Source organism: Pollachius pollachius (assembly GCF_949987615.1).
Source record: "Pollachius pollachius genome assembly, chromosome: 5".
Lineage (NCBI taxonomy): Eukaryota > Metazoa > Chordata > Actinopteri > Gadiformes > Gadidae > Pollachius > Pollachius pollachius.
In genome coordinates, this window is record NC_136938.1 from 13,728,042 (window position 1) to 13,743,362 (window position 15,321).

The 15,321-nt window shown below is 44.5% G+C and overlaps 1 protein-coding gene across 1 annotated transcript in view; it reads left to right on the forward strand.

The window, feature by feature from the left end:
• The window catches only part of cdh15 (cadherin 15, type 1, M-cadherin (myotubule)), a gene marked incomplete at both ends in the record, with an annotated part of 26,565 nt that extends 11,388 nt beyond the window's left edge, over positions 1-15,177 (forward strand). The window contains 11 exons of the mRNA XM_079737085.1: positions 188-332; positions 780-961; positions 3,406-3,534; positions 4,196-4,381; positions 5,389-5,633; positions 7,514-7,650; positions 8,043-8,273; positions 8,609-8,848; positions 13,702-13,850; positions 14,352-14,534; positions 14,977-15,177. Of these exons, the coding sequence (XP_079593211.1) occupies positions 188-332; positions 780-961; positions 3,406-3,534; positions 4,196-4,381; positions 5,389-5,633; positions 7,514-7,650; positions 8,043-8,273; positions 8,609-8,848; positions 13,702-13,850; positions 14,352-14,534; positions 14,977-15,177 (2,028 nt within the window). The remainder of the gene's footprint in view (positions 1-187; positions 333-779; positions 962-3,405; positions 3,535-4,195; positions 4,382-5,388; positions 5,634-7,513; positions 7,651-8,042; positions 8,274-8,608; positions 8,849-13,701; positions 13,851-14,351; positions 14,535-14,976) is intronic.
• Positions 15,178-15,321: the final 144 nt, after the last annotated feature.

A 15,321-nucleotide genomic window follows, 5' to 3' on the forward strand; every position in this document is an offset into this window, starting at 1 on the left:
TGGAAACCATGTTATTTATTGCACAGATGGCCAAATAAACCGAAAGACTGATTCATAGGAAACAATGTATCTCTAAAAATATGAATACAAATGTCTTCATGTTTGTGTTAAAACGTGAAAATGTGGGATTCTAATTCCCTTGGTGTTTCTGCCTGTATGTTTGTGTGCTTCGTTTTTGTGTGTCTAGTTGAAAGCCTTCGCCCTGTCTCCCAGCGGGCAGAGGTTGGAGAACCCGACCACCATAGAGATCATGGTTCTGGACCAGAATGACAACAGACCCTCCTTCATCAAGAACCAGTTCACTGGCTCTGTGTCAGAGTTCTCCGTCCCAGGTATGGCCCAGCTAGACTACTGGCTGGACCTCACTTGTTCTGTGGTGCCTGGCTCTCCCCTCCCTCTCTAAACAGATCCTGGTTAGGTTGATTGGGTACTCTAACCTTACCTTACCTTCAATTACATAACCTTGTCTTCCCTTATCATCCTTACTTAACCTACTTACGTTGAGTAGAGTTGAGGATGCCTTGAGTTCAAGTATATCACGGCCATTAAAGACTTCTACTGTAAGGCGTGAATGATGAATAATCTAGAAACTTACCTAACCTCAATTTACCATAATTAACTAAGCCTTACACTTTCCTACTGAACGTCAATTCACTTCATCATACCATACCATAACAATAACCGTTACCATTACCATGCCTCACCTGACTCTACTTTACCTTATCATAAATGTAACTTACCTCATCCTTCCATACAACAACTTACCTTCTCTATAACAGGAACGTCGGTGATGTCGGTGTTGGCCACCGATGCTGACGACCCCTCCACGGACAATGCTATTCTCAGCTACTCCATCATCGGCCAGGAGAGCGAACCAGGCGATGCCGTCACCAAGGTCATGTTCGGCATCAACAACGAGACGGGCGCCATCTACACACGAGATGTCGGCTTCGACCGCGAGGTAAACCAGATGGCGGAGGCTAAACGCACATAAACTGCTTTAAAACACCTCCTACATTTCTAAAATGGCATTTACGCAACTCTAAATAGCATTTATGCACCTCTAATAGAGTTTAACCAACCTAAAATTCGCTAGACGGAAGAGTTTTTGTCCAACATCGGGAGAAGAGGAACAGAGAGAGGACAGACAGGGAGGAAAGACAGAGAGAGGAGGAACTGAGAGAGGACAAACAAAGAGAGGAGGGACAGAGAGGGAGGAGAGACAGAGAGAGGACAAACATAGAAAGGATGAAACGAGAGAGGACAGACAGGGAGGAGAACAATCAGAGAGATGAGGAACAGAGAGAAGACAGACAGGGAGGAGAGACAGAGAGAGGACAAACAGAGAGAGGAGGACCTGAGAGAGGAGGACCTGAGAGAGGACAGACAGAGAGAGGACGGAGGGAGAGGAAAGACAACAGGAGAGGACAAACGTAGAAAGAAGGAACAGAGAGAGGACAGACAGGGAGGAGAGCAAACTGAGAGGACAGACAGGGAGGAGAGACAGAGAGAAGACAAACAGAAAGAGGAGGAACTGAGAGAGGACAAACAGGGAGAGGAGGAACAGAGAGGACAGACAGGGAGCAAAGCAAACAGAGAGTTTGAAAAGAGAGAGGACAGACATGGAGGAGAGACAGAGAGAGGAAAAGCAGAGAGAGGAGGAACAGAGAGAGAACATACAGGGAGAGGAAACAGAGAGAGGACAAACAGAGAGGACAAACAAAGACAGTTTGAACAGAGAGAGGACAGAAAGGAAGGAGAGCAAACAGAGAGAGGACAGGCACAGGGAAACAGGAGGACAAGCAGAAAGGAGAGACAGAGAGGACAAACTGAAAGGACAAAAGAAGGGCAAACAGAGAGGGGAGACGGCGGAGGAACAGAGAGGACAAACTAAGAGAGGAGGATATCGGAGAGACAGGAGAAAAAGATAGGAGGAACAGAGAGAGGAGAAACTGAGGGGAGGAACAGAGAGAGGAGAGAGGGCAAACAGCGAGCAGATGCCACCCACTGCTCAAAATTTGTAAACTTCTGCTGTTCCTACAGTTTTGATACTATATAGACACACAGTTTGTTGCATCAAAATGTTCAGCCTATTCTACTGTCACTGACATTTAAATATTCAAGTGATTTGATCTATAGTCTTTATCAATTTGAGATTCATGGTCCTCATACACATACATTGTGGAATGTTCAGATTTAACTCTAGAAATGTTGTGTTACTGGTATTTTGTATGACATTCTACCAGTAAATCAACACATCTTCTGAATGTCTTTGGCTATGTCCTGGTCCGCCTTACCTACCCACCTCTTTTTTTTACCACTACACTGCTTGACACTATGGAAGCATATCTGTAGCAAAATTCAAATGGAAATGCAATTTGCAATTTTCGATTCATTATGCAATTTAATAATGTCATTTGAAAATACGTTGTTCAAAGTGTATTTTAATATGCAGAGTGACAATGAAATCCTCAATAATTTTGCAAAAGTCATAACAATAAAAATAGAATAACATTTTGTCACATTTTTTGAGTGCCTTTATTCAAATAAAAAAGCTTTAGCGCCCCCGTGATTGCCATGCACTTCGCCACGCTCCGTGTGTTGCAAAGTTCAAATGACATTTCAATCCGCAAAATGTTTTGCAAAAGATTTTGCAAAACGTTTTGCAAAATCTTGGAGATAGGACAGACGACAGGAGTATGCTACTCCTACTCCGTAATCCGTAATCCGACTCCGTAACTACGGAGACCCCTCGAGCATTCAAAGTTCTCCGTCGGGATGTCGGATACACCGCCCGATCGGTCTTATATGTTGACTACAAACCATGTAAATAGTGTTGTAAATAAACTTCCAAAGCTTTTCAAATCTTATTTTGTGTTTTATTGGTCCTTAATGTGCAAAGTAAACAATGTACAACGTAAATAAAGTGCAAGTCAAACTGGGAAAAGTGATTCCGGAAATGATTTTATAAGCTAATAACATAAGCTAATAATTGTGTCTTCAACACAATTGTTCACCACATCATATGCCAAACTTCACAGCGTAGCGACAATCTCCTCCATGCTGACACATACGACCGTAAACAAGGAAATTACAAGGACGAGGCCCAGACGCGATTGGCTGATACGCTTTGCAAAATCTTTTGCAAAACTTTTTGCTAAATGACACAACCATCTCATCGAAATCCCACAAAATACGGTGGTCCCTACAAGGCCCCATACCCTAGAGGGGGATCCAGTTCAGGGGGGTGCTTGGATTTTGCTTTGCTTTGTTATACCTATAAAAAATATATTACGAGATAATACATTAAGATGTTTTTTATGGGTTGAGATGTAGGTATTATTAGTTAGTAACAATTGTTACAATATAAAATTAATGGCCAATAATAACTGTGTTGTGTCCCAGGTGGTGAAGAGCTTCAGACTGAAGCTACAGGTGGGTGACATGTCTGGCATGGGACTGACCAGCGAGAGTGTGGCCATCATACGTGTGACTGACATCAATAACCACGCCCCCCAGTTCAGACCCAGCATGGTAAGTTCCTACACCTCTCTTTCACTTGTCCCCCTCCACCATCTGTCCACCACCTCCACCTGTCCTCCAACTCCGCCTGTCCTCCTGTCTCTGTCCACCTCCTCCACCTCTACCTGTCCTCCTCTCTCTGTCCACCTCCTCCACCTCCACCTGTCCTCCTCTCTCTGTCCACCTCCTCCACCTCTACCTGTCCTCCACCATCTGTCCACCACCTCCACCTGTCCTCCACCTCCACCTGTCCTCCTCTCTGTCCACCACCTCCACCTGTCCTCCAACTCCGCCTGTCCTCCTGTCTCTGTCCACCTCCTCCACCTCTACCTGTCCTCCACCATCTGTCCACCACCTCCACCTGTCCTCCACCTCCACCTGTCCTCCTCTCTGTCCACCACCTCCACCTGTCGTCCTCTTCTATCTCTTCTCCACCTCCACCTGTCCTCCTCCTCCACCTGTCGTCCACCTCTTCTTCTCCTCCTCCACCTGTCCTCCACCTCTACCTGTCCTCCTGCTGTTCTGTATTGTGTATACTTTGAAGCTGTGTGTATTTTGGGTATTGTGTTTTGTGTCTTATGCTTTGGTATATATAGTTTGCATCTGATGTCAATGCTTTGTATGTTGTTTCTAATGTGTTGCGTATTGTGTTGTGTTTGTTGTGTGGTTACAGTACCACGTATCAGCGGTTGAAAACAGGAAGGACTACGAGCTGTGCCGGGTCAACGCGACAGACCGAGATGAGCCCGGCACCGGCAACTGGGAGATAAAGTACACCTTAACCCGCGGCAACCCCGGGGGGCACTTCGTCGTCCACACGGACCCGGACAGCAACCAGGGCGTGTTGACGGTGGTGAAGGTACTGCGAGCTGAGGGATAACACATAATAGCAGGGAATGCATTTTCGTTTTTTGCCAGGTTGTCAGAATGCTATCGATGACATACACTTCGTCCCCCGCTATAACTCGTGTTGGTGATTAAATGCCTGGACGTGTGCCAAGGCCACAGTTGTTAGGCTATAATTATCCCCAAGACCTACAAATCACTGCTCACGTGTGACATCCTTTCACTACTCTCATTTTCATTCATACATATGTGAATACTACTCTCACTGTATTTTTGAAGTTATCTGTATTTTTGAAAAATACATATAACTTAAAACTACAAATATTACAATATGTTTTAATGGTCAGACTTAAAGGTGCGTTATGTAACAATATGACACCAAGCGGTTAAAATGGGTACTGCATTCTAAATCCCACCGCCTCCTCCTCCCCAGACTTGAAGCTCATGCTGGTTGCCATGTTGAGAACACTGAACTAACAAGAGCGAAGATGGACTGAGTGCAACATCATTTTTTATGAGCACAATCATTCTATGTTGACAATGACAAGGGCAACAAGTTCTTTGCAAATTATAAACCGTCCATGTCAAACTGACCTGGGTTTTATCCAAGCTCTGGTCATGACGTTTTTTTGAACCAGCACAAAGCTATTTAGGTTGCTTAGAATCTAGTTAAATTTAGTTAAAAAATGTTTGCCATTCGGAGTATAGGGAATCATACACACAAACAAAAGTAAACATTGCGTCCTGAAACAGAAATATCAAAGGACAACAAACATGATGTAGAATTGTTGGAGAAGCAAGTATTCTGACTTAAGCACCTTACCTTCATCTCTGATGACATATAATGTTCAATCTATGAATAAGTAGATTACTTTTATAACATATAGCTCCATTATCTTGTATGATATGAAATAGATAACTTTTTTAATAGATGCCAATAGTTAACTATTGTTCTTCCAGGTAATATGTCTTTTGATTTTATCTACTCTTTCATATATTATTTGTACTTTCCCTGGATAGCCTCTGGACTTTGAGAGCCAATCAGAATACACCCTCGTTCTTACTGTGGCTAATCGGAACCCGCTCAGCTCCAAGGCCCCAAACGTTCCTGTGAGCAGTGCTACAGTGGTGGTGACTGTGGTGAATGAAAATGAGGCACCGCGCTTCAGAGAAGACCCCATCCAGATCCTGGTCCCAGAGTCTGTGGTGCCAGGGACCATCCTGAAGACCAACCTGGCCTATGACCCTGACCAGACCGGACTGAGGTACCACCCAGCTGTTGGTCTCAAAGGGCTTCAAAGGCAACACATTACACCATAAGCCCTCTTTAGGACAAGGGAAAACTCTAGAAAACATCTGTTTCTAACTAAAGTGTCCAGTCTACTTGTAGACATTCTAGGAAAGATGGCTTAACCCTTTCCTTCTCCTAAGATACATGTAACCAAAACAATTGATTATTATGTCTAAAATATTTGGAGAGATTATTCAATATATATAGTAGTAATAATAAAACATAAAATTTAACAAACTTTACATACTTATTGTGCTCATAAGTTTGTTGAAATATATGTTTTACTATTAAAGTCGTTCTCAGTTGCTTTGGTACATTTCTCAGATCAGAATTGAAATTCTTAAAACTATCTGTTCATTCTTCATTGTGTCACTTGTGCACATCAAAAAATCAGTTTCTCATTTATTTTAACAAGTTGCAAATGCTTTGGTACATTCAAGCAAATGATTATGTGCAATTCTCTGCTGTTTCTTACATTATCAATTGCTTATGTCATGTTGATCAAAATGTCTTGTAATGGGTCACTATTGAATAGTCTCATCCCCACAACATTTAGGCATAAGTTCATTGCATAAGTCTTTACTTGCAAAATGGTTGAGCTCCAGGTGGTCATAATATGTCACGCATATTTCTATACATTTCCATTCGACTTTTTTTCTAAATCTGTCCTGAATTGGTAAATTGCTACCAGGTGAATCTTGACTTTCTCTAAAGAAGGGAAATGTATGAATTGTTAGATCAACCAACGATCAACTAGTTTACTGAAATAGCTCAAAGTTGCATCTCATGAACCATGAACTGGCAAGTATATACTTAGCTGGAGCACAACATAATGTTACATAGTCTGACAATGGAAGGACAAGGAATTGGACGGGGTCAACAGCCAGAGAGAAGAAGAAGAGGAAGAGGAGTGAGGCTGAGTGAGAATGAGGATTTGTGGCCCAACAGACAGGAACGTTAGCCTGGCGCCGCCCGCCTAAGTACTTTCGCTCAATTTTAATTTCCCTTCAGTACTACGCATGGGTCTGCGGTATGTTAATGGGTTTTCTCCGTCCACATTTTCTGCGTCCAATCAGCGAACAGAGGGAGTGGCTGAGAACAATGACGTTAAAGTCAGCTCTCGTTGACGGACATCTTCACGCACGGTGTTTGGTACTGGGCAGATCCAATAGTTTTAACTTTAACAGACACCCGCCTTCAAGTGAGTTAACGTATGTCAATTGAGTAGATCCAGACTCTCTGTGCAAATGAAATAAAGTACGAGAGTCTGGTAGGACCAGGCTACAGAGAGTCAGGAGGTGTAGGAAGACTGCACTGTAATTCCTACAGCAATGCATGTACAGTTTACCCTAAGGAGATTGTCCTATGTTCACATTTCTAGCAATGACATTGTCTGTCAACAAATTACAGTACAAACAATCAAAGCAGAAGTGTGAATCTTGTCCAGTCTCTAGCAATCAATCTCCCACATACACTAAGGTATAACTTACAATTTATAATAATTGTCCTCAAAACTCTAGCCATAGTTTACATCAGAACATCCCTCCAGAGTACACTTTTATATTGACATGACTAAGCAATTTGACTGTCTTATCCGTACACAAGGACGTGTCATTCTGATGGCACTGACATGTTCATTGACACTCTTTACTTTTGAGAGATGAACTAAGGATTCTGAACAAGAGACTGGCTTTTGTAGGTAATCCATGGTGTTTTGCTATTTTTACTAATTGTTTTGAGAAATGCATTTACTGGTTTGCAAATGTTGAGGATGAATCGAGAAATGTACCAAAGCGACTGAGAAAAACTGTTAAATCATGGTCACATGTATATGAATGAAAGAACTGTTTTCAGATATGACATCATCAGAGATCCTGAGAGGTGGTTGGAGATCAATAAGGTGACCGGTGAAATCATCGCCAGGAGACCGTTCAACATCCGATCAACCTACCTCAGGAACGGCGTCTACAACGCTGTTGTAAGGGCAACAGGTTTGTGGAACCCATTCATGATGTTATATCCGGTGGTTCACTCTTGTTTACATGATTTTTACTATTGTTACATGTTAGTCATTCTTGTTTACATGTCATTTACATGTGTTGAACACTACATACAAGTCAAGTTATTTATTATTGTTTGCATGTTGTTTATTCTTGTTTAAGACTACATCCGTGTGGTTTACATGTTGTTTACTCTTGTTTACTGCTGTTTTTGACTACAACCGTGTGGTTTAAATGTTGTTTTCTACTACAGCCGTGTGGTTTAAATGTTTACTCTTGTTTAATGCTGTTTACAACCACAAATGTGTGGTTTACATGTTGTTTACGGTTCTCTACTGCTGTTTAGGACTACAAACATGTTGTTTCAATGTTCTTTATCGTAGATGCAGAAGGCATGACCACCAGCGCCACCCTGCTCATCACGCTGAAGGAGACCAATGACTACCCTCCCCAGCTGGTCCCCCTCAGTGGCACCGTGTGTCACCACAGTCACAACCCCGACAGCGCCCTCCTGTTGACGGCCCTGGACGAGGACCTAGCCCCACACGCAGAGCCCTTCACCTTTGAGCTGCCAGACCAGATGGCCCTCAATTGGACCATCGTCCCAGTCAACAGTGAGACCAGACACAAACCTTTTGCTCTTTATCTGCTAGCGTGGGATTGTCTCGTGGGTGGGGGTTTTACTGCCAATGGAAAGGTTCTGGGTTCAAATGTCTGCAGTCTGCCCAGTAGGCATCTTGGAGCAAGATCCCCCTTACCCTTACCAGCTCCTTAATGATATGCATCTGTTACTGATTATTTTTTTATCCTAAGTGATTTGCCGTGAATACTGTATTCAATGTAGGTTAATTGAATAATAGCACCTGTTGAATGACTAACTAGTAATTGACTTGGTAGAACTCCCCACTGATTGTGCTCCTGAATCCCCCCCCTATTCTCCTCCCCCAAGAGACCCACGCTCGGCTCCACTCCCTGGTAGAGCTGGAGTTGGGCCAGTACGCGGTGACCGTGCAGGTGATGGATGCCGGGTCCCCAGCCCTTGGCTCCTTTTCCCAGATCAATGTCACCGTCTGCGCCTGCGACTCCTTTTCCCAGTGCAGGTCAGAGACGGCAGCCATGTCGGGCTCCAGCGTGGGCATCAGCTTCATCGCTCTCATCATCGTCATGACAGCCATCGCACTGCTGCTCTGTGAGTCACTGGGGAAAATAGTATTTATGAGCTTGTGCCCTTCTTCAAAAGAGCATTAAATTAGTAAAATACATTTCTTTTAGGCTAATGGTAGGCCATTATATTATTAGTTGAAAAGGCCGAGCAAGTGGAGAACTTTGAACATTGCTGTCCTGTGGGGTATACTACGAACCTCGATTAGTGAGTTAGCGAGGTATGTTGCGCTCAAGGACTGGGTTAGCTGACACGAAAGTCGCTCTCTTTTAGCGTCGCTGTATCACCATGGTGACTTATGCTGCCAACCAAACCTGGTCGGGAGGAGGTTATCAGCTAAGACTTTCGGGTTAGATCGGCTACTTAAAGTTAAGCACAGCTTCCTACCCACTCCTTTGACAATAGCATCACCTTTTGTGGGTGTTCCCGTGGACCTCGGAGCCCGTATCGTACAAGGGTCTCTCTGGAGACAGAGGGTCTTTCGGGACAGATCCAATCACTTGGCATTGTCTGAGAATATTCTATGAGATATATTATGAGATATACTGGTTCTCGTCACAGGGTATTTGCTATTTGATCATCCTTGTTGGGCCCTATGTAGGCAATGCTACACGATGAAGCCGTGCACTTACTGTTGCGCAGTGTGTCTGTGTTTCACGTAGATTTTTTGCTACAGGTACATATTTGCACGCAGTTGGCGATGCAGGAAATGTTAGCTAAAATACGGTCTGCCGTGCTATTTGCAAGATTGTAGCTGCGCTCAATACATTGCTAAATATGTTTGTGGTGTTTCCTAGCTTTTTGCCCACTCAAACTGTCAAGGAAGGATTTTATACACCTTCAGGTAAAAGAAAAGCTGTGCCTCGTGACATAGTGGTAGAGTGGAGGTAGCGCGTCAGTCTTGAATTTCTGCGTGCGGGGTTCGTCTCCCAAGTGATGTGCATTTATGTGTAATTTAAGAAGTCCCAATTCCTATGTCATATGGAATACTTATTCCCTAAAAGTTATGGAATTATATTTCTGTGCTTATTTCGAACTTGAACCCATGTTCTCAAGGCCGTGCCACCACATCTAGATGGGGGTAAAAGGCATGATGATGGAATGGTGAGATTTGAACCCTGGTCGCTAGCGTTCGGGCCTTATACTAATCCACTACGCAACCGCTGCTAACTCTCAGCAGTCGAAAACAAATGCTATACATTTCTTACATAAGGTGTATTTAAAGTGAATTCCCTAAATTATAGAATAAGCAGGTTGGACGTTGCTTTTGCATTTTTAAATCATCATCACTCTATTGGGATTAATGGCGAATAATTCTGCATTTGGCATAGTTCTTTTTTAGACAATATGCAGAATCTTTTCACTTACGAGTTTACATGATCGGCTGTCGAATTTAAACAGGGGTGTCGCTAGCAATTGAAAACATTCAGGGCTGTAGCCTAGATAAATATTTTAAAATTGGGCTGATGAACATGCAATTGTACCGTAGTTTGAGAAGGAAAGGAAAGACCAATGTCTGACTCACGTTTGGGTAGGTCTACTGAGTAGGTTAATGTTTGGTTAAAGGTCCCATGGCATGCTACTTTATGGATGCTTTAATATAGATATTAGTAGGCCCCAAACACAGTATTTAAAGACGTTCCCGAAATTCAGCCGTGGTGCAGAATTACAGCCACTACGAGCACATTGAGCTTTCCCCAAATGCGCCGTTTCGGTGTCTGTAGCTTTAATGCAAATGAGGAGGAGAGAGGCGGGTCAAGGAGGAGGGTGGGGGTGTGGCCCTGAGCAGCCTGCGGCCATGGTACCATGCGCTCTGTTTTACAGTGGATGTATTGCAAATGGCGAGGCGCACACAGCCTTTAGCCGTGTTCTGTAAATATTCTAGAACACACGGGAGTCCTGGAGCTCTATATCTAAATAATATCATATTATACATAGATATCTATATCATATCATATATATTATCAAGGCCAAAAGCTGTGTGCACCTCCAGACGATATTATGAATCACAAACGACCGTGTCGGGTTCTCCGACGTCTCTGGTTCTTCCACTTCCACATCAATCTGAAGTAGACTGAAACGCGCACTGCCATGGCTGAGATAACCCCAACGACTCGTTGTGGAAATGCAAGAGACGTGTTATGCACCATAACACCAACAGCAAACACTTGTGTTACAGTGTGTAATCACACACACACACACACACACACACACACGTGGAGCTCGCACGGTCGTGTCTCATTGGCGGGCCAAATTCTCTGGGCGGGCAAGGCAGAGAAAGGGGATGAGCTTAGATCCTTTATGAGACATATGGGACCACATTCCAAATCAGCGCGCTTGAGCCTCCGTTTTTTCAAAGGCGAGCAGAACACCTAGTGCTCGTTTTACACCAAACGCAAGTTTTAGCCACTGGGGGACCATAGGCAGGCTAGGGGAACTCATATTTATGTTAGAAAACCTCATAAAGTGAGATTTTTATGCCATGGGACCTTTAAGGATAGGAAAGTGCACCACGTACACCAGCAGCCAAAACGAGACATTAGAATAGCCTATAGCCAAATAAACAAAGTCACGGCCTACCCGATGTCAAGTGGACCGGGTTGAATTCACTAAGGGTCTCCTGAATCTGTGCAAACTACAGCAGCACGAAAGCAGCAATATCGACGTGATGTGCTATGCATATAGAATAAGGAATACCAATGTTGAATTTGCAACATTTTGCAACAAATCCAGATATATATGGACACGTCAGGATTTTGTGGTTTTCACTGGCTACAATGTTGCATATGTGGCTGCTGGTAATGCAACCACATAAAAGTCTACTCTACGGGGCTATCATTATTACCGTAAAACTTCAATTAAAAGCCGAGTCCCAACTAAACACAGAGTCCCTTTTACTGGCCGTTGTGTGGCTACACGTTTGGGCAAATAAACGTCGGTCTCAATTAGACGCCGGGTCAGTTTTTTCTAGAAGTTGTAGATTACGCATCAATAAACTGGATGGCAATCGCCGTAAAACAACAAAAAGAAGATTGAAGCGCTAGTGAACGTTCAAATGCCATGGCGCCACTGAGAAAAAAGTACAATCTGAAAGTCAGTTGTCAAATTTGCTTAACAAAATGTTAAACGTAAATAATTGTTCGTAATTATATAGTCCATTTATATAAGCTCTCAATAACATAACCATACAGCATCGCCACATCGGTGGGAAAATACGGCACACGCAAAGTACATCCATGGAATCAGCCGTTCAAAGCCAGTCTGCATGAATCGTAGGACAACTGGATGGCAGGGGATGTGGACAAGCAATACACCGCAGGAGGGAACATGAGAGCCCCAGCTCGCCGCATACTAGTAACCTGGGTGCTTAAAGCGTGGAACAAGCTGGATACGGAGCAGGTGAAAAACTCCTTCAAGGTGTGTGTGTGTGTGTGTGTGTGTGTGTGTGTGTGTGTGTGTGTGTGTGTGTGTGTGTGTGTGTGTGTGTGTGTGTGTGTGCGTGTGTGTGTGTGTGTGTGTGCTGTTCGCACACAAGGCCCACCTGGGCTTTACCACTTGGGGAGGGGTCGCTCATTTGCTCCCCTCTGCACATATGGACCTTGACAGTTTGTGACTTTTATAAAAGCAATATTGTTATCCCGCAGTAATCAGCCCAACGGCCATAAAAGTTAACGGCCCGACTCTCCCGATTACCACTCCGCCACCATGTGTGTGTGCGTGCGTGCATGCGTTATTCGATAGCCTGTTAATGTTTATACATGTACGGTAATATTCATACTGGTTTAAATAATACATTTGATGGTATATCCCATCTTTGCTGAGCAAGACTTTTGTTTGAAAGGAATTAAAGGCCTGTTCCATATAGAGTCTTTCCCAAATATAGCCCTGTTGAGTTCAGCGCTGGAAACAAATAAAAGCCCGGGCTATTAATTGGTTTTATGGTATGTTTTTTATTTTTTTGGACGGCACAGAAATCCAGGGCTATTCCCAAAAGTTCCGTGGCTATAGATTGGTGCCGTAAAAGGGCTAAACTGGCCGGAATCCGGCCGGTTTAGAGTGCCACAACCTAGGGCCGGTGTGGCACTTTTGGCTTTCCATAAACACTTTTCGGTGGGTCGCAGAATTCGGTGTAACACCGGAGCAAAGCCGCGGCTAAATGCGTCTAAGCCGCGGCTTACAGCGTTTATATCAGCCGGTTTAACCATTTTACCGTGCCAATCTAGGGCCGGATTGTGGCACTCTTGGCTTTCCATATTCCATACCTGCGGCCGGGCTGCCCACGGCCAGTTTTGGTGGTTGTGCTTGTTATAAAGAAAATGCCTATATAACATTCAAACGGCATAATGATAGTGCGTTGGTCATCATCATTTATTTAATGATTATTAACATAGAAAACACTTGATCACTCGATCCTGTCGCATCTTTTCGCCCGCCATTTTGCCTAGGATTATTATTTTTCAATTTTCCCTCCCCCTCTCCCCTTAACCTACCTTAAAATGACTTTCGGGACACGGCTGCACTGCGCGTGAACGCGCAAAAGCGAGGGGTAGGGCTGAGATTTTTCTTGGAGCAAAGAAACGAGATTCGCCCTTACCCTACCTTAAAATGACTTTCGGGACACCGCTCCCTGCTGCGTGAACGCGCAACAGCGATCATAGGGCTGAAATTTTGCTTGGAGCAAAGAAACAGGATTACGCCATAGTCTCATATTGCCTCTCTGTACTCCAGTGCTCTAGTCCCCTAGGACTCCATAGCCTGACTGTAGTCTCAAAGTGTTCACTGTACTCTCAAAGTGTTCACTGTCCTCCAGTGCTGCTTAGCTGTAGTCTCCTAGGTCTCCATAGCTGGACTGTAGTCTCAAAGTGTTCTCTGTATTCCAGTGCTTCTCCTGCTAGCGGTGGCTATCAACGGCTGCACCTCACGACGCCACCTGCAGAAGGACAGCGCCCTGCTGGTTGGGGAGTCGCAGGAGGACGTGCGCGACAACGTATTCAACTACGACGAGCAGGGAGGGGGCGAGGAGGATGAAGTGAGAACAAGCTTATACCTGCCAACCCCCAGAAAGACAGCACATGAGTCTCCCCTACGTGAACTCACAGGATCATACTGGACCCTTCAGTAACCTTAGTCACACAAAAATCTGTAGCATATAGTGTATAATGTTTACATTGAATTTCTAGTAGTGACCCCCCTATGGAAAGAAGGAAAGCCTCTTCTGCGGTCGTCCGTAAGGTTTCTCCCTGCCCTTCAGAAGGCTTAGGAATAGGCGGTGTCATATAATGTGGGGCTTGTGAACCCTTTTGACACAGAATCTGTGATTAAGGCCTATAAATGTATTACTTTATAAATTATAATTCTTAATCCTATTTCAGTCATGTATTTTTGCTGTGACACCCTTAATAAAAAGACTACTACACTTAATCAGAACACATCATTGCTCCTCTGTTTAAACAGATAAAGTGCAGTCCAACTGGTATACGATCTCCACCATTATCCTGAGCTGTGTTCAACTTCCCCCCTCTCCTCCTAGAACGCCTACAACCTGGACCTGCTGAGCCCCATCGAGGCTCCTCACATCCCCGTCCCCTCCTTCTGCGTGGGCCCCCGGGGCAAGCAGCCGCTCCGGAAGGACACTCCCCACAACCTCCCTTCCCCCACCTACCCCCGACGACCCCCGGCTGACCCCACCGACATTGAGGACTACATTAATGATGTAAGAGAATGATCTCTTAACACTAAACAGGGTCACGCTGTCACGCCACACGCAACCATGCAATATTCTATAAAATGGAAACTATTATTTTCACTAAGAGCACTCACATTCATTGCACCACAATGTTACTTCCAGCACTGCCAAAATCTTGGTGCACCACACAGCGGCATTCATTGCCAGTTATATAAATAAACACAGAACAAGTCCTCAAATCGAATCACAGACATGTTTTTTCCTTTCTACTACTACGCCGCCTAGTGGCTTGTCGGTTGTGCGCTTTCAATTTGTTTTAGGTAAAAGCACTTGACGTTCTAGTTCAGTGTTTAAGATTTTTTTGATAATTTTCACTCCAAAGTAGCCTAGTAAAAAGAGAGCCTACAGAGCTGTGCATCAAGATATCAGAACATACCCTGGTTGTTGACTCCATCTTGTGTGCGGGCAGGGTCTGGAGGCGGCAGACCGCGACCCCAACGTGCCACCCTACGACACGGCGCTGATCTACGACTACGAGGGGGAGGGCTCGCTGGCCGGGAGCCTCAGCTCCATCGCCTCTGGATGCTCCGACGGCGACCAAGACTACGACTACCTCAACGACTGGGGCCCACGCTTCAAAAAACTGGCCAACATGTACGACCCACGCTAGCGGGAGGGCCACAGACCCCCTAGACTTAATGGCTCGTTAACGGCTGATCAACATCTCACCTGACATAGGGACCCTTTAAAACACCTTTTAATATACGAACCAATGCTTTACGGGTGGCTCTGGGAAGTGTTAAAGCAGTATTAG